This window comes from Neoarius graeffei, chromosome 19, assembly GCF_027579695.1.
Source record: "Neoarius graeffei isolate fNeoGra1 chromosome 19, fNeoGra1.pri, whole genome shotgun sequence".
Taxonomy (NCBI): Eukaryota; Metazoa; Chordata; class Actinopteri; order Siluriformes; family Ariidae; genus Neoarius; species Neoarius graeffei.
In genome coordinates, this window is record NC_083587.1 from 23,561,188 (window position 1) to 23,587,306 (window position 26,119).

At 42.1% G+C, this 26,119-nt stretch overlaps 1 protein-coding gene across 2 annotated transcripts in view; it reads left to right on the plus strand.

Moving 5' to 3' along the window:
- The window catches only part of plcd1a (phospholipase C, delta 1a), an 80,524-nt gene extending 61,392 nt beyond the window's left edge, over positions 1 to 19,132 (plus strand). For both annotated transcript variants that reach the window (XM_060899883.1, XM_060899882.1), the window contains exons 9-15: positions 980 to 1,126; positions 2,235 to 2,391; positions 8,199 to 8,315; positions 10,709 to 10,887; positions 13,261 to 13,396; positions 13,503 to 13,652; positions 17,983 to 19,132. In XM_060899883.1, the coding sequence (XP_060755866.1) occupies positions 980 to 1,126; positions 2,235 to 2,391; positions 8,199 to 8,315; positions 10,709 to 10,887; positions 13,261 to 13,396; positions 13,503 to 13,652; positions 17,983 to 18,071 (975 nt within the window). In that variant the 3' untranslated portion in view covers positions 18,072 to 19,132. The remainder of the gene's footprint in view (positions 1 to 979; positions 1,127 to 2,234; positions 2,392 to 8,198; positions 8,316 to 10,708; positions 10,888 to 13,260; positions 13,397 to 13,502; positions 13,653 to 17,982) is intronic.
- The last annotated feature ends 6,987 nt before the right edge of the window (positions 19,133 to 26,119 follow it).

The window sequence follows — 26,119 nt, forward strand, 5'->3', positions numbered from 1 at the left end:
CTCCTCGATAATTCTTCTACATATGGAACACACAGTAGTGCATTTTTTCCCACTGCACGAGAAGTCTGTATAAGCAAAGCGGACAATCCTAGGGGCGTCTCTCCAGGCATTTTAGCGCCATTAACGTTAGTTTGTTCCTCAACATGACGTATGAACAGGTGAATGTGCATTCTCTTACACGGAATTAGTATAAAAATTAATGTAGATAGAAATATCCTATGCCAAATTATTAAGAAAAGGAAGAAAGAAAGCACAACTTTATTCATCACACACTTGTGAAATTTCCTCTCTGCATTTAACCCATCTGAAGCAGTGAACACACACATGCACAATGAGCGCACACACACACACACACACACGTACCCAGAGCAGTGGGCAGCCATGCTAACAGCACCCAGGGAGCAGTTGGGAGTTAGGTGCCTCACTCAAGGGCACCTCAGCCAAGGTCGTCCCATATTAACCTAACCGCATGTCTTTGAACTGTGGGGGAAACCGGCACACCCGGAGGAAACCCACGCGGACACGGGGAGAACATGCAAACTCCACAGAGAAAGGCCCTCGCCGGCCGCTGGGTTCGAACCCAGAACCTTCTTGCTGTGAGGCGACCGTGCTAACCACTACACCACCGTGCTGCCCATTATGGCATGTTACAAAAAAATAAAGAAAAAATCCAAGTCCTCGTCTCTAATTTACGAGTCTGGATGCAGTTAATGCACGAGTCTGAGTCCTCAGTGCTCAAGTCCAAGTCAAGTCACGAGTCCTTAAAATTAGGGCACAACTCGGACTCGAGTACTACAAGCCCACTTTCAGGCATCACTATGAAATTCTCTCATAAAAAATCTCTCATAGTAAATAAATTCCCTGCGTTTTGGACATGCTTGTAGTGTTGCACGTAAAAGATCCATCATTTCCACTCTACATGTCATCTGTAGCAATGTATAGTGTTTTATTAGTGCAAACGTAATGTTTCTGCTTGCAGGAATTAAAGGGCCGGATCCTGATTAAAGGGAAACGCCTTAACAAGCTGGACGCAGTGTTTAACAACAACAGAGAGGACGCGGAGAGCGTGTCTGAAGAAGACGAAGCTGCCGAAACCAAACAGAATGAACCAGAGCAAAAACCTAAGGTGCATCAATCACACATTATCACAGCATTTTTTTTTTTAAACAATAGCATGACAAAAATCAAGGAAGTAGATCTCGATCCCTATTGAACAAACTAGCGGTGATTGCAGTGAGGAGAAACTTCCTGAGATAACACAAGGCAGGAACTTTGACACTCAAAAGGAAACCAAGGTTCACTGTGAGCAGACTGTGGATGTGATTCCTGGGATGCACTTTGTGATTTATGATTACAGCAGCAGTTGTTAGGTACAAATCTACAGTATCCAGGGTTAGTGATATCATCCACTGAGGACCGAAAGTGTTAACGGGAAGTGTAAATCTATGTAGGATCATCCAAAACAGCAGAAAGTGAAACACAAATGCATAAAGCTCCAAGCAGAAGAGCTTTCAGGAGGAATCTGGAGAGCCACAGCAGTAGAAGTGTGTGTCAGTGTTGTCGTGATATACACTACCGTTCAAAAGTTTGGGGTCACCCAGACAATTTTGTGTTTTCCATGAAAAGTCACACTTTTATTTACCACCGTAAGTTGTAAAATGAATAGAAAATATAGTCGAGACATTTTTCTGGCCATTTTGAGCATTTAATCGAGCCCACAAATGTGATGCTCCAGAAACTCAATCTGCTCAAAGGAAGGTCAGTTTTATAGCTTCTCTAAAGAGCTCAACTGTTTTCAGCTGTGCTAACATGATTGTACAAGGGTTTTCTAATCATCCATTAGCCTTCTGAGGCAATGAGCAAACACATTGTACCATTAGAACACTGGAGTGATAGTTGCTGGAAATGGGCCTCTATACACCTATGGAGATTTTGCACCAAAAACCAGACATTTGCAGCTAGAATAGTCATTTACCACATTAGCAATGTATAGAGTGGATTTCTGATTAGTTTAAAGTGATCTTCATTGAAAAGAACAGTGCTTTTCTTTCAAAAATAAGGACATTTCAAAGTGACCCCTAACTTTTGAACGGTAGTGTAGATAATAGATCAGTTATGCATATACAGTATAGAGGATTTGAATAACAAACCATAACTGTGCATGTGTTTTTTTTTTTTTTTTTACTTAAACACACACTTCCATACAAATTGTCTTTTACATGTTTTTTATTTAGAACAAAAAGATCAAGCTCGCTAAAGAGCTATCTGACCTGGTGATCTACTGCAAGAGTGTCCATTTCAACAGTTTCGAGCACGCACGTGAGAAACAGGCCTGCTACGAGATGTCGTCCTACAAGGAAAGCAAAGCCAAGAATCTGGCAGAAAATTCAGGTAATTTGGTTGCTGTATATAAACCAGGTTCTACGAGTATTTTAAGGTCATGCACCACAGACAAAAATTCTTTTAACTATCATTTTCAGATTCTCAGCTGCGTTTCTGTGCAGCCTACTGGCAGGACAAAGACCGACAGTGCATTTTGATTTATTTGATTTAATTTTAATCTGTTTTGGTAAATCTGGTATTTAATTATAAGTTATGAGTAGGTGAATTTATATTTCCGGACATTTTTGTCTTATTTTGAGAGAGCGAGAGATATTAAGATATTAAGGCAATATCAGGCGGCACGGTGGTGTAGTGGTTAGCGCTGTCGCCTCACAGCAAGAAGGTCCTGGGTTCGAGCCCCGTGGCCGGCGAGGGCCTTTCTGTGTGGAGTTTGCATGTTCTCCCCGTGTCCGCATGGGTTTCCTCCTGGTGCTCCGGTTTCACCCACAGTCCAAAGACATGCAGGTTAGGTTAACTGGTGACTCTAAATTGACCGTAGGTGTGAATGTGAGTGTGAATGGTTGTCTGTGTCTATGTGTCAGCCCTGTGATGACCTGGCGACTTGTCCAGGGTGTACCCCGCCTTTCGCCCGTAGTCAGCTGGGATAGGCTCCAGCTTGCCTGCGACCCTGTAGAACAGGATAAAGCGGCTAGAGATAATGAGATGAGATGAGAAGGCAATATCACAAGAGTGCAGTTATCAACAGTTCTGTAAGCAAGAAATTAATTTTGAATAACTGACAGTTTGGACACAATACAGCCAAACGTTCAGTTTTTTTTATCCCCTGCTGGCTGAAAGGCCTGAAGGGGGATTATGTCGTGGTGATTTCCATCTGTCTGACCGTCCATCTGTCCTGGGAAGGGTGCTCACCTTCTGAAATCAACTCCTCTCACAGTTTTTGGAGGAATTTCACCAAACTTGGCAAAAGACTTTGTTATATGTCTAGGGGCGTAGCTAGGATTTTCAAAGGGGGGGTCACACACTGACTGGCAGCCTGAGTGCATTATGTAACAAAAAAATAATTACCATTGCTAGTTTTAGGTAGCTTAGAAACCGGCTCTTCCATTATTGCTGTTTCTTCCACGTTTTCTTGATCCCGTGTTGTAGAAACGGCACTAAAACTTAGCTTCGAAGCCACAAAATTCAACTTTGATGGAAAAAATCTATAATAAATTGCGTACCTCTCTTCACGTCGAAAGAAAGAGGAAAGTTTCGCTTGTTTTGACATGGCCAATTATTAACACGAGGAAATACTCGTAATTCGCAGCTAAAAAGACTGCAGCTACACTGGCAGCTTGACCATGCTTTCTAGTGCGATCGTGTTGCGCTTGCGCAGTACTGTGCCAGTCCTGTACGCCTTGGCTCATGCACCTGAAGGTGCGCCTCGGGCTGCGCGCGCACGCCTAACGAGCTCCGGCACGTTAGGCATAACAAAGAACACCTGTCTTTAATCAGTGAACTATGTTTGGGCTATTTAAGGACCACGCCCATGCAAGGACAATGCGAAGTATTACGTCGTGTCTACACAGTAAAAATCATAGTGTCAATTTTACTCTTTAAGAGTTGAATTTAACTCTCTGTCAGATAACATTTGGTCCCACTCAAAATCAGTGTAAAATTTACTCTATAGCCAGTGTAAGATTTTTAGAGTTAATTTTACTCTATTTTGTGTCAAAATTAACAATGAGGTGTGTAAAAATATTTAACACTATAGATAGTGTAAGATTTTCAGAGTTAATCTGACTCTATATTGTATTTTCGCGGGGAATCATCACCCTGCAGAGTAGATTTTGTCGTTGTGTCTAAGTGGGAATTAACTCTCACTTTTGACACTACCATTTAGATGATTTTACTCTGCATAGTGTTATAACTACTCTATCCAGAGGAAAATAGGTTTACACTGCAATATTGACACTCCATTTTTTACTGTGTAGTGTGCCTTACAGAGCCTTGTTCCCTGTCCCTGTTGACCTCCTGGTTTTTCAACTCCTGTTTCTCGTCTCTTGATCTTGTATAGTTTTGCCTCTGATATTCTGTCCGCGCCTCGATTGACCTCCTGCCTGTTTCCTCGATTACGACTTTGCCTGCTGTTTTGGACTGTTTGCCTGTTGTGTGTGTTTCACGCACTTTATGCTCATATCGCACTGTGTATTATTTAACATATCTGCACTTACATCCGCCTCTCCCGCACACACTCTGACAAACTGGGTTTTCGTGCCCAAACCACAGGAAGTCCATACAAGGTTATAGAAACCCTAATGAGGCTGAGGTGACAATCTAGTTTAAAAAAAAAATGTTAGAAAAATTACAGTGGGTGCTTTTCTAATATTCTTATGCGGCTATTGAAAAAAATGTATGGTCTGACAAAGGGGGGGGGGGGGGGGGTCACGTGCACCCCAGGACACCCCCCTCCCCCCAAACTACGCCCTTGATGTCGGTAGTACACATATTGTAATTTTGTTCAATTCGGTCGCATTTTACCAGAGTTACGGCCCTTGATTAACAACCTTGTACTTTCACAATTTCATGAAGGTGTGGTTGCCTTCTGACATCGACTCCTCTCACGATTTTTGGATGAATTTCTCGAAGCTTGGCAAAAGGCTTTGTTATATGATGGTAATACACATATTGTGATTTAATTTCGTTTGTGAAAATTTGACGGGAGTTTTGACCCTTGATTAAATAACTTGTACTTTGACAATTTCATGAGGGTGTACGTTCTTCTGAAATCAACTCCTCTCACAATTTGTGGAGGAATTTCACCAAACTTGGCAAAAGGCTTTGTTATGTGACAGTTATACGCATATTGAAATTTTGTTTAATTTGGGCAAATTTGACCAGAGTTATGCCCTTGATTATTAACAAACTTGTACTTTGGCAATTTCATCAAGGTGTGCTTGCTTTCTGAAATCAACTTCCCTCACAATTTTTATTATTCCCTGCTGGAGGATTATGTCGTGTCGATGTCCGTCCGTCCCAGGAAGGGTGCTCGCCTTCTGAAATCAACTCCTCTCAGAATTTTTGGAGGAATTTCGAAATTCCCCCCACTAGCAGAAATAGATCCCAAAGAAGCCACACTCACTTTATAGTCTCTCGGTTAACTGACTAGCTAGCTCATATTGATTTGTACATTCCCGTTCTTCAGGTGAAAATGGCGTCCATTCTTCCTTTTCATCTTCATCTGACGGGCTTTCGTATTTTAACTCAAAAGTTATATTCGTGAAAAATGTATCCTTTGCTATGTCCCTTGATGATGTCATTAACACTACTTTAACAATCATGTCGAATCAGGAAGTGGAATTTTATGTCACGAACACAGACGAGAGGAGTGATACACACAGTGAAAGGGCCCAGTGCAGTTATAGTAAATATAAACACACTTAGAATGCCGCTCAACCAATCAATTGGTGGACCAGAACTAATTATTGTGTAATGTGCCATGATTAATGGAATAAGCCTAGTTTAAGAGTTATCTAATTAGATTGTTACACTCTCTAGAAACCTCCACTAAAAATCTCAGCCTGTTCTGATCCAAGTCAGTTAACTAATGGCACAATGATCTCATTCGTTTCCTGTCCCTCAGTCTGTAACATTGCTAATATATATTTAGGCACTGTGTAAAAGCAGAGCTTCCAGTGAGTGTTAAATGTGTTAGTAAATAATCCCACATTAGTTTTTAAAAAGTTAAAAATAAGCGCTGGATGAAAACCTATCTGTCTTATGTAAATAAAGATACAAATTTTGTTGTCCGGTGGTCAAGTGATTGAGATATGTTGCTTTGCACTTACGATCAGGTTCCCTGTGGTGGTACACGGACGTCATTTGTATGTACGGACGTCGTACAGTCTTAAAAGCCATCAAAAATCGGGTTGATACATTAGCATATTCTCTTAAGTATGGGGCTTTGCTTCGCACACAGGGAGTTACGCTACAATTGAATATGAGAACAGGATGAGGAAATCATCTCCATATTCCATCACAGTATGTGCACAGCTACGTAAACATTTTAGCCTAACTGGATTTGGTGCAAATACAAAAATCCAAAGAAGATTTTTAGAAAACCATTCATCTTAAAGAGATGACATGAGACAGCAGGAGAGTTTGTTTTAGCATGTTGATGTGAAATGTTTGTCATAACACGCAAACATTACTGGTTGCACAATCCTTCTGAGAAAATGCCATTTGTTAACACATTTCTTTTTTACATATGTAAATTAATGCTTCGTTTGCATATTCTAATACTTTTTGAAGGAAACTTGTACAAAAAATAGCTTTTGACAGTTTCATTCTGATACGAGTTTGAAATACCTCTATTGAGGTGTGAAAAGAAAATATGTACAGATATATACTGTGGATATCCATCCATCCATCCATCCATCCATCCATCCATCCATTATCTTATCCTGTGCAGGGTCGGAGGCAAGCTGGAGCCTATCCCAGCTGACTATGGGTGAGAGGTGGGGTGCATCCTGGACAAGTCGCCAGGTCATCACAGGGCTGACACATAGACACAGACAACCATTCACACTCACATTCACACCTACGCTCAATTTAGAGTCACCAGTTAACCTAACCTGCATGTCTTTGGACTGTGGGGGAAACCGGAGCACCCGGAGGAAACCCACGCGGACACGGGGAGAACATGCAAACTCCACACAGAAAGGCCCTCACCGGCCACGGGGCTCGAACCCGGACCTTCTTGCTGTGAGGCGACAGTGCTAACCACTACACCACTGTGCCGCCCAGTGGATACACAGTGCTGTGCAAAAGCCTAAGGCACCCTATTGTTTTTTGTTGGTTTTTTTTGTCATCCAAAATTTGTTATAGATTTCTATTTTATGACTTCTACATTGGTTAGCGCTGTTGCCACACAGCAAGAAGGTCCGGGTTCGAGCCCCGTGGCCGGCGAGGGCCTTTCTGTGCGGAGTTTGCATGTTCTCCCCGTGTCCGCGTGGGTTTCCTCCGGGTGCTCCGGTTTCCCCCACAGTCCAAAGACATGCAGGTTAGGTTAACTGGTGACTCTAAATTGACCGTAGGTGTGAATGTGAGTGTGAATGGTTGTCTGTGTCTATGTGTCAGCCCTGTGATGACCTGGCGACTTGTCCAGGGTGTACCCCGCCTTTCGCCCGTAGTCAGCTGGGATAGGCTCCAGCTTGCCTGCGACCCTGTAGAACAGGATAAAGCAGCTACAGATAATGAGATGAGACTTCTACATTATCGAGTCGGTACAAAAACATTTTAGAGTCCAAACATTCATTTTCCAGCACAAAATTAAATGTTACAGAAAAAAAAGTTTGTATCTGAGCAGCATTTTCCATAAGAGAGCACTTTTCATATTAAAAAAAGAGAACATAATGAAGGCTGCTGGGTTTTGGTGCAAAATGAAGAAGCGAGTGTGACAGTCAAAGTGTCCAGAAGAACTGGGGCTGGTTCTGTAAGATGCTCAGTAAAACCTACAGCTCATTTCTGCATAAAACTGCACTCACTGGACCTGAGACTACTATATTTTTTTTAAAGCAAAGGGTCGTCTGACACCAAATATTGACTTTGTTTCATTTATTATAGCTTACTGCTATAATAAATGAATGTATATATGTTCATAGTATTTTTTTAATGTTGAAATGTTTAATTTCATTATATTTAAGCTATTTTTGGTCTACAGCGTTTCTTTACATGTGCCTAAGACTTTTCCACAGTACTGTATATAAACGAACCCTTCCAGTGTGCTTGTGTATCATTTACCAACACGTTGTCTTCGGTGTATCTGCCCTAATTTGATCCCTAAACATTCCGCTTGTTTTTCTTTTGTATTTCAGCAAATGAATACATCCACCACAACATGGACAAATTAAGCAGAATTTACCCTTCAGGCACCCGGACAGACTCGTCCAACTACAATCCTGTCATGATGTGGAACGCAGGCTGCCAAATCGGTGACATTTAGTTGCATTTAATTAGCCTTCCTTTCTTAAACCAAAAAAGAAATGCACACAGTGTGTCCATGACCCCTGGTGTGTGTTTGGTGTCTAATATTTGCTGTGAAGCTAACAGAGCCAAGTGAAGCTAATAGAAACCAGTTGAAATCATCGCACTTGCCTCAGATGACATTGTTAACAACATCGCAACATACTGTACGTAAGCAAATTTGTAAAACATGATACATTTGAATTAAGCAAACTGATCCAAACGCGAGTCTGAGAATAAACTGTGTACTGAAGAAGAAAGTGGTTTGTCTTCAAGATTGAGCTACAGGATGGAGTTTTGGGTCATAGATAGCACGTTAAAACCAAAACACGTCTCTGGCTCTGGCTCTATTCATACTTTATGCTTTCGTCGTGATTGTCATTATTGGGCTGTATCTCAAATTGAAACTCAGCTCACAAAATTCGAACAAAGGGAGATGGATGCCGATTTTAATTGTTTGGCACCCTATATATATATGTTTTTTTTCCATCCAAACTTTGTTATAGATTTCTATTTTATGACTTTTACATTATCGAGTTTATATATATTTGAGTTCCAAACGTTCGTTTTCCAGCACAAAATTAAATCTTACAGAAAAAATAAAGTTTGTATCTGAGCAGCGTATTGCATAAGAGAGCACTTTTCAGATTAAAAAAGAAAACATAACTAGACAGGGACACTCTAACGAGTGCAAACCCCGTCTTTTCCCTATTAAAATACATTGGGCGAAAATTTCGAAGTTCTGCCATGACCTTGACCTTTGACCTTTGACCTCCAAAATTTAATGGTTTCCTTCCTGGGTGATTGGCAACACATGTACAAAATTTGGTCCAAATCGATCCATTGGTTCTTGAGATATCTTGCAGACACACAGACAGACAGACACACACACACACACACAGACTGACGCAGGTGAAAATAATAACCCCTCCGACTACTGTCGGCGGGGTTAATGAAGGCTGCTGGGTTTTGGTGCAAAATGAAGAAGCGAGTGGGACAGTCAAAGTGTCCAGAAGAACTGGGGCTGGTTGTGTAAGATACTCAGTAAAACCTACAGCTCATTTCCACATACAGCTGCACTCACTGGACCTGCAAAGGGTGGTCTCACACCAAATATAGACTTTGTTTCACTTATTATGGCTTACTGCTTATAGTATTTTTTTAATGTTGAAACATTTCATTTCATTATATTTTAAGCCATTTTGGTCAAAAACAGTTCTTTCCATGTGCCTATGGTGGTGTTTACATTAGACCGTATCCGTCTCGTTTTCGTCGCGGATGCACTGTCCGTGCACATTAAAACGCCGGGAAACGACTCCACAGGCGGAACAACTTGAATCCGCCAGGGCCCACGTATTCAACCCAGTTCGTATCTGATCCGGTGCTGTGTAAACATTGAGGAACGAGGAAACGCTGTGCTGAGCTCTAGCTGACGTCGTCATTGGACAACGTCACTGTGACATCCACCTTCCTGATTCGCTGGCGTTGGGATCACACATACAGCGGCTCAGTCCCGAATCACTGCTCATGCGCTTCACTCGCGCGCTCTGTGAGCTGCGCAGGGCCGGAGTGCGCACCCTCCAGATGGCACTCGCTGTTCAGGGCGGAGTGATTTGGAACGCAGGAGGAAGCGCTGAGCCGCACTGAGGTTTATTTACACATTTCAACCTCCTTCAGGCGCTTAAACTCAGTGAGAACATGAACATCACAGCCAGGTGTGTTTATCTGCTGGAGAAGGTGTTCGCTTGCCATCCTTCCACTTGCAAGTGGTGAGTGACTTGCGCATGCCCGATATGCACTGGGATCATGTGACGTGCCGTCTAATTAGTCATGTGATTAGCGTATCCGTGTATTGGCGTTGCTGTGTGCACGCGAATCGTGTATTGGCGTTGCTGTGTGCACGCGAATCGTTTTAAAAACGTTAATCTGATGATCCGCTGATACGGTCTAATGTAAACACCACCTAAGACTTTTACACAGGGCCGTGTGATAGTGCAGTGTTTCAGAATAGTGATAAAGACTAGCCTATTCATTTAAATGTAACTTGTCTGAATGCGCCTTCAAGTAACTTTTCAGAAGTACAGTATCCGCTCTGATGGTCCCATTAGTAAGTCAAAAGACCCCTGGACTGAAGCAAGTTTGTTTGTACTACTGAAAAAAGTGACACGAACGTGTGATGATTTAGCCATACAATTTGTTTGCACAATGCTAACGTGAAAGTTGCAAGCTTTCATTACATGTTAGGAACATTAGCAGCATAGCAAAGCCAGATTTCAGACATCAAACCTGTATTTGGTGTAATGGAGACACTGGATAAATCAGCTTTTTGGTCAAACTATCATGTTTTTGCCTGTTTGAACAGTGGCTCTGAACTTCCAAACTAACGGCAAGGAGATGGATTTGAACCAAGGACAGTTCCTGCCGAACGGGAAGTGTGGCTACATCCTGAAGCCTGATTTCATGAGGAACCGGGACTCTCGGTTTGATCCTTACAATCCCATAAATGGACCCTGGTTCAGGAAGAAGATCCTCCATGTCATGGTCTTTATCGATTTTATATATGAAATATTAAACACTCTTTGTTTTTAAGTATTTACCATTTTATTAAGTTATTTCATGCCTTGTATTGCCTGTTTTGTCCAACACATGGTGGTATTTGTCAGGAAAAGCTCAGTGTCGATACAGTGCCGTGCACAAGTTTTCACACCCATAGAACTCATCTCATCTCATTATCTCTAGCCACTTTATCCTTCTACAGGGTCGCAGGCAAGCTGGAGCCTATCCCAGCTGACTACGGGCGAAAGGCGGGGTACACCCTGGACAAGTCGCCAGGTCATCACAGGGCTGACACATAGACACAGACAACCATTCACACTCACATTCACACCTACGGTCAATTTAGAGTCACCAGTTAACCTAACCTGCATGTCTTTGGACTGTGGGGGAAACCGGAGCACCCGGAGGAAACCCACGCGGACACGGGGAGAACATGCAAACTCCACACAGAAAGGCCCTCGCCGGCCCCGGGGCTCGAACCCAGGACCTTCTTGCTGTGAGGCGACAGCGCTAACCACTACACCACCGTGCCGCCACCCATAGAACTTTTTCCATATATTGTTATGTTACAACCTGGAACTGAAATGAAGTTAATTAGGATTATTTAACAATTATTTGCCGAAGGCGAAGTGAATATCGGTGAATAATGACCAAGATGAAGTCGAATTTATTATTCACTGAGCCTGAGGCAGATAATTGTTTTAGTATAAATACACAGATTATTTTTTTTAAATTAAACCGTATTAAAAAAATTATTTATTTCAATCTTCAAAAGCTGCATGCAAACGTAATGTGCTTGTGTACTTGTGTCACTGATCTATGCCGAGTCACATAGAATAATTTGTTTTGAAATCCATCCATCCATCCATCCATTATCTGTAGCCACTTATCCTGCCCTACAGGGTCGCAGGCAAGCTGGAGCTGACTATGGATGAGAGGCGGGGTACACCCTGGACAAGTCGCCAGGTCATCGCAGGGCTGACACCTAACCATTCACACTCACATTCACACCTACGGTCAATTTAGAGTCACCAGTTAACCTAACCTGCATGTCTTTGGACTGTGGGGGAAACCGGAGCACCTGGAGGAAACCCACGCGGACACGGGGAGAACATGCAAACTCCACACAGAAAGGCCCTCGCCAGCCACGGGGCTCGAACCCGGACCTTCTTGCTATGAGGCGACGGCGCTAAACACTACACCACCATGCCACCCCTTGTTTTGAAATGGATAATATAAATTACAATTCCTCATTACCTTTGAATAGTTTTAGACCAAACTTCATAGCATCTTTAGTGCTTTTAGGAACAGCATTTTCTTTCATCAGTTGTAATTCTTCCTCACTTACAGTGACGAAACAATTGACCGCCATTTTGCCGAGTCGCTTGAGGTGATTATCGAGAAATAATCTGAATCTCTCAACCAATCAGGGGACGCAATTTCCTATGATCACCTCCATATTTATACTAAATATCATTAATTTTTACTGAACAGAGCTAGACTCAGGCGGCACGGTGATGTAGTGGTTAGTGCTGTTGCCTCACAGCAAGAAGGTCCGGGTTTGAGCCCCGTGGCCGGCGAGGGCCTTTCTGTGCAGAGTTTGCATGTTCTCCCCGTGTCCGCGTGGGTTTCCTCCGGGTGCTCCGGTTTCCCCTACAGTCCAAAGACATGCAGGTTAGGTTAACTGGTGACTCTAAATTGAGCGTAGGTGTGAATGTGAGTGTAAATGGTTGTCTGTGTCTATGTGTCAGCCCTGTGATGACCTGGCGACTTGTCCAGGGTGTACCCCGCCTTTCGCCCGTAGTCAGCTGGGATAGTCTCCAGCTTGCCTGCGACCCTGTAGAAGGATAAAGCGGCTAGAGATAATGAGATGAGATGAGATGAGATGAGATGAGATGAGATGAGATGAGATGAGATGCTACCTTGTGTAGACTGATCACCTGCAATCCAAATTAAGTCACTTTCACTTACAGGTTTTAACTTTACAAAATGTGGACAAGTTCAAGGGCGGTGAATACTTTTACAGTACAAAAAGTCATAAGATGCTTTTTTTTTTTTTTTTGAAAGATCTCACTGCTAAAAGAATTTATTCCCAAAGCAAAGGTCATTTTTGTTGTTCTAAAGCAATTTGCCAAATTCTTCCTCTATTCCTTTTTTTCTTTTCATTTTCCATTATGTCTAATATCGTTACAAGTAATGAAGCTTCACAGCTCAGAATCAGAGTGCCAAGCTTAAAGAAAGCACGCTTCAGACACCAAATGTGTTTGAATTGTTCAAATACGTTTGGCGTAAAGGAGAAATTAGGTACGTTTCAGTTCTAGGTCAATAAACTGTGAATGCTGCCCTGTTTCCTTTCAGGTCATCTCAGCACAGCAGCTCCCCAAACTGAACAAGGATAAAACCAAGTCCATAGTGGACCCCTTCGTCAAGGTGCAAATCCACGGAGTGCCAGCGGACCACGCTAGCGTACAAACAGACTACATCAACAATAATGGCAAGTGTCATGAGCAAATCTACACTGAGATCTTTTTCATAGTGTATTGCATATTCACGAGTGATGTTTAATGTTTAACTTCCTGTGTCATGTTTTCTGTCTGCAGGCTTCAACCCAATGTGGAACAAAAACTTCCAGTTCACCATTCAGGTGCCGAATTTGGCCATAGTGCGCTTCTTGGTGGAGGATTATGACGCTGCGTCACACAATGACTTCATTGGGCAGTACACGCTACCTTTTAATAGCATGCAGAATGGTAAGCTTGTCATGGACTTCACCATTTGCCCTTCTCATTCTTCATTTTGTGAGATCACATCCATTAAAGTGGGCATATTACGAAAAACTCACTTCGGTGCTTTTGCACATACATTTGTGTATCTGGAGTGCCTACTAACCCACAAACTCTGAAATAAGACACCCAATTACTTTCTTTTGGGCTGCCAATTTCAGAAAAGGTGTGCTTCGACAAACTGTTCAGATTCGGCTCCATTTTCTATGTCACAAGTAGAGCTCGTTAGAATAATCCCGCCCACTCATCTGAGTATCTCCATTCAGGGCTTGAGAACTGCCTTTGCGAATGAATATTCAGGAGGAAAGTACTGCCGGATTGGCTGGCAGCAGAGCTGGGTGGGGTGAGAAGTGGCTTATTATGATTTAAAGGAACAGGCCGTTCCTCAAATCAGCCGTTTTGAACAGGGCTGTTTAGACAGGGTGAGAAGGAAGCTGTGGTGTTTTATCCTTCTGGTATTTTGATCAAAGCATGTCACAGACATCTCATTAAGATCTCAGGGAAATGTGTCAACTTGTCAAAAAGGAGTACGTCACCTTTAAAACACATGTAGTTTAAGTGTTGGCTAAAAGTGACCATTGCTGGATTGTGCACAAAAATAGATGGGCTGTGGTTAGCCTGCAATGGGCTAAAACAGCCAGTAGATGTAGCTGCAGGGACGTAATAAAATGGCCCGAGCGTATAATACAAGACTTGAATGGACAGGAAACATAGCTTGAAATATTTATTACATAATACCAGCATGATTTATAGACTGAATTTGGATAGAAAATTCATATAGGCTAACATTAGGGTTAGGGTTAGCGCTTGTACCTTGATTTTCATGTTTGTTTACCTATCTATTTATAACATTTTCCCTTTTGCAAAATTCTGGGTTGCCCCCAGACTTCCATGTCAAATTTGTTGAAGATCTGCTGAGAAATGGTGATGTTAACCCAAGACAAACAAAAATCCAAACATCCACCACCCAGGGGTCCACCAGGGACCCCCTGGGGCCCAAATATGGAATTTCTGAGTTCTGCCAAATTGTGGCCATCTCCTGTACCTACGTGCCAAGTTTAGTGAAGATCTGTCGAGAGTTTGTGTTAATAAATATAACGTGAAAGGCATTGAGGGAGGGGGTGGATGGATGTTGTGCCCCTCAGGGACCTCCTTGGGGCCTGTACATGAATTTTGTTTATATCTGCAGAATTCCAGGCCATCCCCGGGCCTACAGTGGAGCTTGAAAGTTTGTGAACCCTTTAGAATTTTCTATATTTCTGCATAAATATGATCAAAAACATCATCAGATTTTCACACAAGTCCTAAAAGTAGATAAAGACAACCCAGTTAAACAAATGAGACAAAAAATATTATACTTGGTCATTTATTTATTGAGGAAAATCACCTCATAGCAAGAAGATCTGGGTTCGAGCCCCGTGGCCAGCGAGGGCCTTTCTGTATGGAGTTTGCATGTTCTCCGCGTGGGTTTCCTCCGGGTGCTCCGGTTTCCCCCACAGTCCAAAGACATGCAGGTTAGGTTAACTGGTGACTCTAAATTGACCGTAGGTGTGAATGAGAGTGTGAATGGTTGTCTGTGTCTATGTGTCAGCCCTGTGATGACCTGGCAACTTGTCCAGGCTGTACCCCGCCTTTCGCCCGTAGTCAGCTGGGATAGGCTCCAGCTTGCCTGCGACCCTGTAGAACAGGATAAAGCAGCTAGAGATAATGAGATGAGAATATTTAATGCTAAATGTATGTTCTACAGTGGTGCTTGAAAGTTTGTGAACCCTTTAGAATTTTCTATATTTCTGCATAAATATGACCTAAAACATTATCAGATTTTCACACAAGTCCTAAAAGTAGATAAAGAGAACCCAGTTAAACAAATGAGACAAAATATTATACTTGGTAATTTATTTATTGAGGAAAATGATCCAATATTACATATCTGTGAGTGGCAAAAGTATGTGAACCTTTGCTTTCAGTATCTGATGTGACCCCCTTGTACAGCAATAACTGCAACTAAACGTTTGCGTAACTGTTGATCAGTCCTGCACACCGGCTTGGAGGAATTTTAGCCCATTCCTCCGTACAGAACAGCTTCAACTCTGGGATGTTGGTGGGTTTCCTCACATGAACTACTCGCTTCAGGTCCTTCCACAACATTTCCATTGGATTAAGGTCAGGACTTTGACTTGGCCATTCCAAAACATTAACTTTATTCTTCTTTAACCATTCTTTGGTAGAACGACTTGTGTGCTTAGGGTCGTTGTCTTGCTGCATGACCCACCTTCTCTTGAGAGTCAGTTCATGGACAGATGTCCTGACATTTTCCTTTAGAATTCGCTGATATAATTCAGAATTCATTGCTCCATCAATGACGGCAAACTGTCCTGGCCCAGATGCAGCAAAACAGGCCCAAACCATGATACTACCACCACCATGTTTCACAGATGGGATAAGGTTCTTATGCTGGAATGCAGTGTTTTCCTTTCTCCAAACATAACGCTTCTCATTTAAACCAAAAAGTTCTATTTTGGTCTCATCCATCCACAAAAGAGTTTTCCAGTAACCTTCTGGCTTGTCCACATGATCTTTAGCAAACTGTAGATGAGCAGCAATGTTCTTTTTGGAGAGCAGTGGCTTTCTCCTTGGAACCCTGCCATGCACACCAGTGTTGTTCAGTGTTCTCCTGATGGTGGAGTCATGAACATTAACATTAGCCAATGTGAGAGAGGCCTTCAGTTGCTTAGAAGTTACCCTGGGGTCCTTTGTGACCTCGCTGACTATTACACGCCTTGCTCTTGGAGTGATCTTTGTTGGTCGACCACTCCTGGGGAGGGTAACAATGGTCTTGAATTTCCTCCATTTGTACACAATCTGTCTGATTGTGGATTGGTGGAGTCCAAACTCTTTAGAGATGGTTTTGTAACCTTTTCCAGCCTGATGAGCATCAGCAACGCTTTTTCTGAGGTCTTCAGAAATCTCCTTTGTTCGTGCCATGATCCACTTCCACAAACGTGTTGTGAAGATCAGACTTTGATAGATCCCTGTTCTTTAAATAAAACAGGGTGCCCACTCACACCTGATTGTCATCCCACTGATTGAAAACACCTGACACTAATTTCACCTTCAAATTAACTGCTAATCCTAGAGGTTCACATACTTTTGCCACTCACAGATGTGTAATATTGGATCATTTTCCTCAATAAATAAATGACCAAGTACAATATTTTTTCTCATTTGTTTAACTGGGTTCTCTTTATCTACTTTTAGGACTTGTGTGAAAATCTGATGTTGTTTTAGGTCATATTTATGCAGAAATATAGAAAATTCTAAAGGGTTCACAAACTTTCAAGCACCACTGTACTTGCCAAATTTGGTGAAAATCCATTGAGAAATGGCGACATTAGCTCAAGACAAACAAACAAACTTTGCTGCTTATATATAGCTATTATTATATCCAGTGTAAACATATATTTGTTCTATGCTATTATATATATAAGCTCCAAAATTATTGGCACCCCTGGTAAAGATGAGTTTGAAAAGGTCATGAAAATCTTTTCTTTACTTTCACTGAAAGTATGAATGAAATCTAACCTTGAATGGAAGTAAATTGAAAAAAAACCCACACACTTTATCAAAGCCATGTTTTTTTGTTTTTAGCAATTTTTTTTTCCCAAAACCAGGTTACTGCAGTGTTACTGGAAAGTCATACAACCAAAATATAATGTAATATTCCCATTTATATTTCATTTTAAGTTCACCTTAATGTTTAAGAGCTCTTAAACAGATCATCCAATGACATTCTTTTTCACTGAGATATAAATATTGGAGTTGGGGTTCTACTTCCTGTTTCACGCTGAAGTCGAATTCAGGAGGAAAGTGCTACCATGTGCCAGAGACCCTTGTTTCTCAACAGCTATATGCATTACAGGTGCAGTTTGTAACATTTAAAAGTGTATCCAGACATATAATAATCACAGAACTTAAGATACCTTTGAAAATCGGACTGTCAGTATTGCAAAAAAAAAAAAAAAGTCTAGTTTTTTAATTTCATGCTTCAGTTTTTAATTTTCTGGCCCTGAAATTAGCTCCACCTTCACCATGAACATATCTGCTTAGCTATAAGCAGCTATAATTTGCCCACAAACTATTATGAATTGTTTAAACTCATAGATTAGAGTGGGATGGACCTCTAAAAAAATTACAAACAGCTCCTTTAAATATGTTCTTTGAATTAGATGATCTGGCACATGAATGAGTGTGAGTGTAATGTGGAATTTAATTCACAAACGCTATTTGATTCCTACAGGATACCGTCACATTCCACTGCTCACAAAAAATGGCGATGTCATCCCTTCAGCAAAACTGTTCGTCCACATCATGGTTCTGGACTCCTAAAGCACACGGAACAGTGCTGAGAGCAATCATGTGTCCCACTGTACGAAAAGCAGACCCTCTAATACCGAACAAGAAAACGTGTGCGTATATGTAATGAAACGGAGACGCTCGGATCTGTGGGACATCAAGTCATCGTTCAAGGGAACTCTCAGAATATATTTATATAAAATATGATGGGGATGGTCAGTGTGTAAACCTTTCATTTATAGTGTTTATCTTTTACCTCTGTGTGAAGTGACAATTTGTAATACTGTTATTTCCGATTAAATATAAATGTAAAGATTTATTAGGAAAAATCTCCAAAGGTGAATGCATCCAGGTGTGTGTTAGTGTGGCTGTGCAATTTTAAACTTTTATTCTGAGTTATGAGTTAGGTTTTAATGTAACTGTTCTTAAGTGAACACTCATCACGACACTGTCTATAAATATTTGTACCTTTTTTTAAATAGGATTACACTAAATGTTTCATTTATTTAAAAAAAAATTAAAATGAAACATGGGGAATTATTTGACATGGGGTCTCGTATGCTAATTTCTTTTTAATAATCAATCAATCAATCATTCTTAGTCGGCTATAAGAAATGTTTGCTTCTGAAGTACAGCTCTAAATGTCTGTTTGCTGTGGGGTCTTTATCTGACATGCAATTTTTCTTGAAATCCTGTTTTATATATTTATATAATGTTTATGATTTATTACTTTTAACACGGGCCAAATCCTGTTCCTGAGCTATGATTGTCATGAGTAAGCACTGTGTTTTCCTGCAACACTGACCAAATTAAGGTTAACGTCCAAGCAGTTAAAGATCACATCAGGCTGTTTTCACGTCTCCGTCACTGTGTTTTGTTGAACTGTAATACCTTTCTCTCTACTTGACTCTTCTAAACATTGTATCGTTCTACTAGATGAGGTGTTAATCTGTTCGACTCAGTCTGTAAATGTTAAACCAGTCATTTTTTATTCTTATAACAGGACCAAGGATGTCTGTGTCATTGATACTAATGAAATATCCCTCAAAGTCACTACTCTATGACAAAGCATCTAAATAAAACAATCTTGTGCATGTTGGTTTTTGTTCATTAGTCTTTGATACAGTATAAAAAATACCATTGTCTTTATACACACACACACACACACACAGTCCTGTGCAAAAGTATTCATCCCCCTTGGTGTTTGTCTTGTTTTGTCACATTACAAGCTGGAATTAAAATGGATGTTTGGAGGGTTAACACCATTTGATTTACACAACATGCCTACCACTTTAAAGATGCACATTGTTGTTTTATTGTGACACAAACAATAATTAAGATGAAAAAAACAGAAATCTGAAGGGTGCATAGGTATTCACCCCCTTTCGTATGAAACCCCTAAATAAGAGCTGGTCCAACCAATTCACTTCATAAGTCACATAATTAGTGAATTAAGATCCACCTGTGTGCAATCAAAGTGTCACATGATCTGTCACATGATGTCTGTATAAATCAACCTGTTCTGGAAGGACCCTGACTCTACTACACTACTAAGCAAGCGACATGAAAACCAAGGAGCCTCCAAACAGGTCAGAGACAAAGTTGTGGAGAAGTATAGATCAGGGTTGGGTTATAAAAAATATCCCAAACTTTGAATATCCCAGGGAGCTCCATTAAATCCATTACAGCAAAATGGAAAGAATACGGCACCACTACAAACCTGACAAGAGAAGGTCGCCCACCAAAACTCACAGACCGGGCAAGGAGGGCATTAATCAGAGATGCAACAAAGACACCAAAGAGAACACTGAAGGAGCTGCAAAGATCCACAGCAGAGATGGGAGTAATTGTCCATAGGACCACTTTAAGCTGTACACTCCACAGAGCGGGGCTTTATGGAAGAGTGGCCAGAAAAAAAAGTAACTGCTGAAGAAAACACGTTTAGAGTTTGCCCAACAGCATGTGGCAGACTCCCCAAACACATGGAAGAAGATTCTCTGGTCAAATGAAACAAAAATTGAACTTTTTGGCCATCATGGGAAATGCCATGTGTGGCACAAACCCAACACCCGGAGAACACCATTCCTACAATGAAGCATGGTGGTGGCAGCATCATGCTGTGGGGTTGTTTTTCATCTGCAGGAACAGGAAAGCTGGTCAGGACTGAAGGAAAGATGGATGGCACTAAATACAGGACAATTCTGGAGGAAAACCTGTTTGAGTCAGCCAGAGGTTTGAGACTGGGACGAAGGTTCACGGTCCAGCAGGACAATGACCCTAAACATACTGCTAAAGCTACAGTGGAGTGGTTTAAAGGGAAACATTTAAATGTCTTGGAATGGCCTAATCAAAGCCCAGACCTCAATCCAATCCAAATGAAGATTGCTGGACACCAACGCAACCCATCTAACTTGAAGGAGTTGGAGCAGTTTTGCCTTGAGGAATAGGCAAAAATCCCAGTGGCTAGATGTACTAAGCTAATAAAGACATACCCCAAGAGACTTTATCTGCATTACAGATAAATGGATACAAGAAAATAACAGAAAACTTCATAATTTAAAAATAGGTATCCTACGGGTGCATGTGGCTACTGCCCATAAATAAAACTGTTTTCTGATCCCGTGTCCATACAGTAAATATAGCATATATACATGTTATCGATTCTACTCGCCTCATCTCCTGCAAGCATCACCAAGCCGTGAGCAGCATCAGGGCTCGGAGTATTTTGGTTACCAACTTTGTTTACTGCGGTTTTGTTCAAAATACAGTGCTGTGTACTAGATCTATTTTCAAAATAGTAAGAAAGCACGTGTTCATTAATTGTCTTAGAAGCAGTATTTAGTACTAATGAGCACATTTTGTTTCACAAGTGTAGTGTAAAGACTAAAATAAAATTTAAATTAAAAAATTAAAGTGAATAGCAGAAATTTGATATCGGCTTTTCAATACATCTGCCAAAAAGCTAAAAAAAAGGAAAAAAACTTACAAAACCTTTCATTTGACCTTTCAGTAGGACCAAACAAAAGCTGTGATAATCAAAAGGTAAATTTTCTTAAAATAAACACAACTTACTTCCAAAAATGAAGCGTAATCCAAAAAGGAACAATTTAAAAATCACAGAAGCAAAATATACCAAGTGTCTGTACTTTATATTATTCTACTCTTATCTCTTACAGTTTTTGAAACTGAAACCTCCGAACCGAGGCTGACGCCATGACCAAAACTCTTATTTCCTGGAAAAGGCCCGGCGCTGGAGTTCAGTGGTCTCAATACTCCTTACCCATATCACCAAAGCTGATCAAAACTATAAATTATGTTAACTTTGTTTATATGGAGAAATAAAAGTTTCTCCATAAGAAAGAGTAATATGGTTAAAAAGTTATGAGGATGGAGGTGCAAATGTAATCGATTTTGATATCATGAATGGTGTATTAAAACTGAAATGGCTGAAGTCCTTTAGGTTGAACCAACACTCCTTCTGGTTCATTGTTCCCAACTTAGTTTTTCAAAAGATGGGTGGAATAGACTTTCTATTGCATTGTGATTTTGAATGTAATTTATTGCCAGTTAAACTCTCAGCTTTTCATCAGCAAGTACTTCTCTATCCATCCATCCATCCATCCATCCATCCATTATCCATAACCGCTTATCCTGTGCAGGGTCGCGGGCAAGCTGGAGCCTATCCCAGCTGACGATGGGTGAGAGGCGGGGTACACCCTGGACAAGTCGCCAGGTCATCACAGGGCTGACACATAGACACAGACAACCATTCACACTCACATTCACACCTACGCTCAATTTAGAGTCACCAGTTAACCTAACCTGCATGTCTTTGGACTGTGGGAGAAACCGGAGCACCCGGAGGAAACCCATGCGGACACGGGGAGAACATGCAAACTCCGCACAGAAAGGCCCTCGCCGGCCACGAGGCTCGAACCTGGACCTTCTTGCTGTGAGGCGACAGCGCTAACCACTACACCACCGTGCCGCCCAGTACTCCTCTACTGGAAGCTAATTTACAAACATAACTTCACACACATAACACACCTGTTTGGAATAATAGACATATTCTGTTAAAAAGGAAATTAGTGATTATAGAGGAATGGAAATGTAAAGGGATCTGGGCTGTAGCCCATTTCATGGATGATAGCGGAAGTTTGTTACAGCATGAAGAGTTTTGCCAGAAGTTCCAGCTCCAGTGCACTGTTAAGACTTACAATAGAATGATAAAAGCCATACCCATGTCTCTCAAATCAATGGTAAAAGAATGGATGGTATACTCAAATAGTTCCCCTGGACTGAGACAGCTCTGCTTAGGAGGTGTTGATTTATGTGATTCTAAATGTACAAACAAAGTCATAAGGAACATTTTGTTAAAAACTACTTTCCCAACCCAGTGAAAAGAAATTATATTCTAAAAGAATTTGAAGCAGGAAAAGTTAAGAGAATATGGAAAGGATATATTTTATGGCTATATGACCAAAGCAGGAGTTTGGCTCGCATTGTCGGCAGTAAGTCGGACTCGTTCCTGGTGTACGTGGGACTCCGCCAGAGCTGCCCTTTGTCACCGGTTCTGTTCATAACTTTTATGGACAGAATTTCTAGGCGCAGCCAAGGGGCGGAGGTTGTCCAGTTTGGTGGCATCAAGATCACGTCTCTGCTTTTTGCAGCTGATGCGGTCCTGTTGGCTTCATCAATCTGTGATTTACAGCATGTGCTGGGATGGTTTGCAGCCGAGTGCGAAGTGGCTGGGATGAGGATCAACACCTCCAAGTCCGTGGCCATGGCGCTCAGCCAGAAACGGGTGGAGTGCCTACTCCAGGTCAGGGGGGTTTGCTACCTAAAGTGGAGGAGTTTAAGTATCTCGGGGTTTTCTTCACGAGTGAGGGTAAGGGGGAGTGGGAGTTGGACAGACAGATCGGGGCAGCGTCAGCAGTGATGTAGATGCTAAACCGGTCTGTTGTGGTAGAGAGAGAGTTGAGCCAAAAGGCAAAGCTCTCAATTTACTGGTCCATCTACGTTCCCACTCTCACCAATGGTCATGAACTGTGGGTAGTGTCTGAAAGAATGAGATCGTGGATACAAGCGGTAGAAATGAGTTTTCTCCGCAGGGTAGCTGGGCTCTCCCTTAGAGACAGGGTGAGAAGCTTGGTCATTCGGGAGAGACTCAGAGTAGAACTACTGCTCCTCCACATCGAAAGGAGTCAGTCGAGGTGGTTCGGGCACCTTGTGGGTGGTAGAAATGGGCAACTGGACTTGCTTGAAAATTCTTGAAAACGTTTCACCTCTCGTCCAAAAGGCTTCCTCAGTTCTGTCTGACTAATAGGGAGTATCAGATATTTATCTTCTCCTGGATCAGAATCAGAATTCTGATGACCAGCTCATCTAAGGTGTCATTGAGGCATCATATTGGTGTGGGTCACTGGAGGCTGGGTGTGAACGGCGAGTCATTAGGGTGATCAAAGGATTGCCCGTAAGGGTGATCAATGGCAATCTGACTCCCTCTGTCCTCCTGTAAGTCACCGAAAACAGCTGGGTCCTGGCGTACACCCAGCCGTCTGGGAAGAGTGTCCAAGACCGCCTTGTAGATGTTTGACAAATGATGTCTTAGACCCCCACCTCTGTTCAGTGATGGCCGTTCCAGGTTGACAAAAATGGCTTCTTTAACTCCTCGCTCATACCAACGATCCTCTCTGGCTAAAATGCGTACGTTACAATCCTGAAATGAGTGTCCCTTGTTGTTAAGATGAATGTAGACAGCCAAGTCCTGGCCTGAGGAGCTGGCTCTCCTGTGTTGGGCCAAGCGCCTGTATAGCGGTTGTTTCGTCTCCCCAATATACGAATCCGTGCAATCATCACTGCACTGAATTGCATACACTACGTTGTTCTGTTTGTGTCTGGGTATTCTGTCCTTAGGGTGGACCAGTTTCTACTTCAGGGTGTTACTGGGTCTGAAATGTACCGGAATGTTGTGTTTGTAGAAGATCCTCCTGAGTTTCTCGGATAGACCAGAAATGTAGGGAATGACAATGTTCTTGCGTTTGTTCCTGTTATCATCCTTGTCAGTTATGCTCCTTTTTACAAATGCAAGAACATTGTCATTCCCTACATTTCTGGTCTATCCGAGAAACTCAGGAGGATCTTCTACAAACACAACATTCCGGTACATTTCAGACCCAGTAACACCCTGAAGCAGAAACTGGTCCACCCTAAGGACAGAATACCCAGACACAAACAGGACAACGTAGTGGAGGTGGCTGGGGAGAGGGAAGTCTGGGCTGCTCTGCTTAGTCTGCTACCCCCGCGACCCGGATCCGGATAAGCGGTAGAAAATGGATGGATGGATGGATGGATATGTACAATTTAACACACTCTACTTAAGGTAAGATGAACCCTGTCTTCCTTATGTATTTTGTTTTCATTATGTTAAAGTTTGTTTTTTTTATTTATGCTGCATGTATGTTTTATTTTTATCTCCCATGCTCAACCAGGCCTGGTGTTATGGTTGCAATGTTTGTAAGTGCCTTGTTTTGTACGACTTATAATAAAAGGTTTATTTAAAGGTCCCATGGCATGGTGGTTTGTTGATGCTTTAAACGGGCTCGTGGAGGCTTCCGGATGTTATATCCGCAGCCTTTCTCGAAATGAACCCTCGGCACGTAAATATAGCCTCCTGGGAGAAAGCCCCATTTCAGCGCTTTTCCCAGTGCGTCGTTTTGCTAATGAGAACCAGGAGGCGGGGAAGGGTAGAGGGTGGGGGCGGGCCATGGGGGGAGGGGGAGGGGCTTGACCAAACTGCGGCCATGCTAGCTGTGTGTGAACAGTAGCAATGGCAGGTCAAGCAACAGTCCAAGCTTTCGCTTTTGACCCGGAGTCCGACTTCACAAGTCTAAATAAGGGAGTGGGAAAATGTGTGTACAACACTAGTAGTATAGTATAGTAGTATAGTGTTTGCGTGCACACACATACTCGCTGCTATCAGCGCCTGTAGCCACGCTGCTAAGACAAAACCCCATTCTCCCTCGGACTCCTTTCGTAAACTCAACGTGACACAGAGAACAGAGAGTGAGAGTGTTTGGAGTGGTAGTTTACGAACGTATAATACCCTAGGCTTGAACACGCACTCCATAACCAAAGAGGATAGAAGCAGCAACTACAGCAACATAGCGCTTATCCAACAGAAGACATGCATTGCGGAGCAATAGTCAAACATAAGCTTATAAGTTACAGTCAATTTCCAGACTAAACTCAGTTTAACAGAGCATGCTGCATGCTCTTTAGTTTTGTAGCGCAGATTACCTGGCTAACTGCAGGAAGCGGTTAGCTGCACAGCTAATGTAGCCATTGCTAGGCTAACACACCGATTTTAAAACACGGCAAAACGACCAGTTATACACTTACTTGTTCGGTGTTTGTGGCTGATGCGGCAGGGATGCTTGGTACGGACCCAGGCTTCAGTGACAGTTGATGTGCAAAACCTGCCCTGTACTGTCCCAAGTTGTGGAAACATTCCTCAGGAAAATGCTTCCGACAAACATACACTGTCTTAGGTAGACTCGATGGTGTATTATTGAAGTAAATAAAATTAAGCCACTGTGTCTTCAGGGGCTCTCCCGTCGGCAGTAAAAACAGACTCTTTTCTATGTTGTCACATCCATGTACAGCGCAATTTCCATGTTTCGCTCGCTTAGGTGATGCCATGTTGTTGTGTCCTCTATGGTCTCCTCACTACAACTGGGCGGGGCAATCCATACAGTGAGTGGGAATCCAGAGGGGGGGCGTGGGGATCATCTCCCTTGCTGACGTAGTAAAGGGAAGCGTTTATCAACGCGCCGTTTTGACGCGCCATTCTCAAATGTTGGGCATAGTTTGGTTTACACATTATGAAATTTCTAGCCACTGGGGTGACTTAAGAAGGTCAGAGGAACTCATTTTAACGTTAAAAAACCTCAGAAAGTGAAAATTTCATGCCATGGGACCTTTAAAAAAAAATCAGTGGTCTCAATACTCTTTTTTTTTTTTTGACAACTTCCCGTAACAACTCAGAAGTGCGTCACATCTACATCACACATGGGACCACT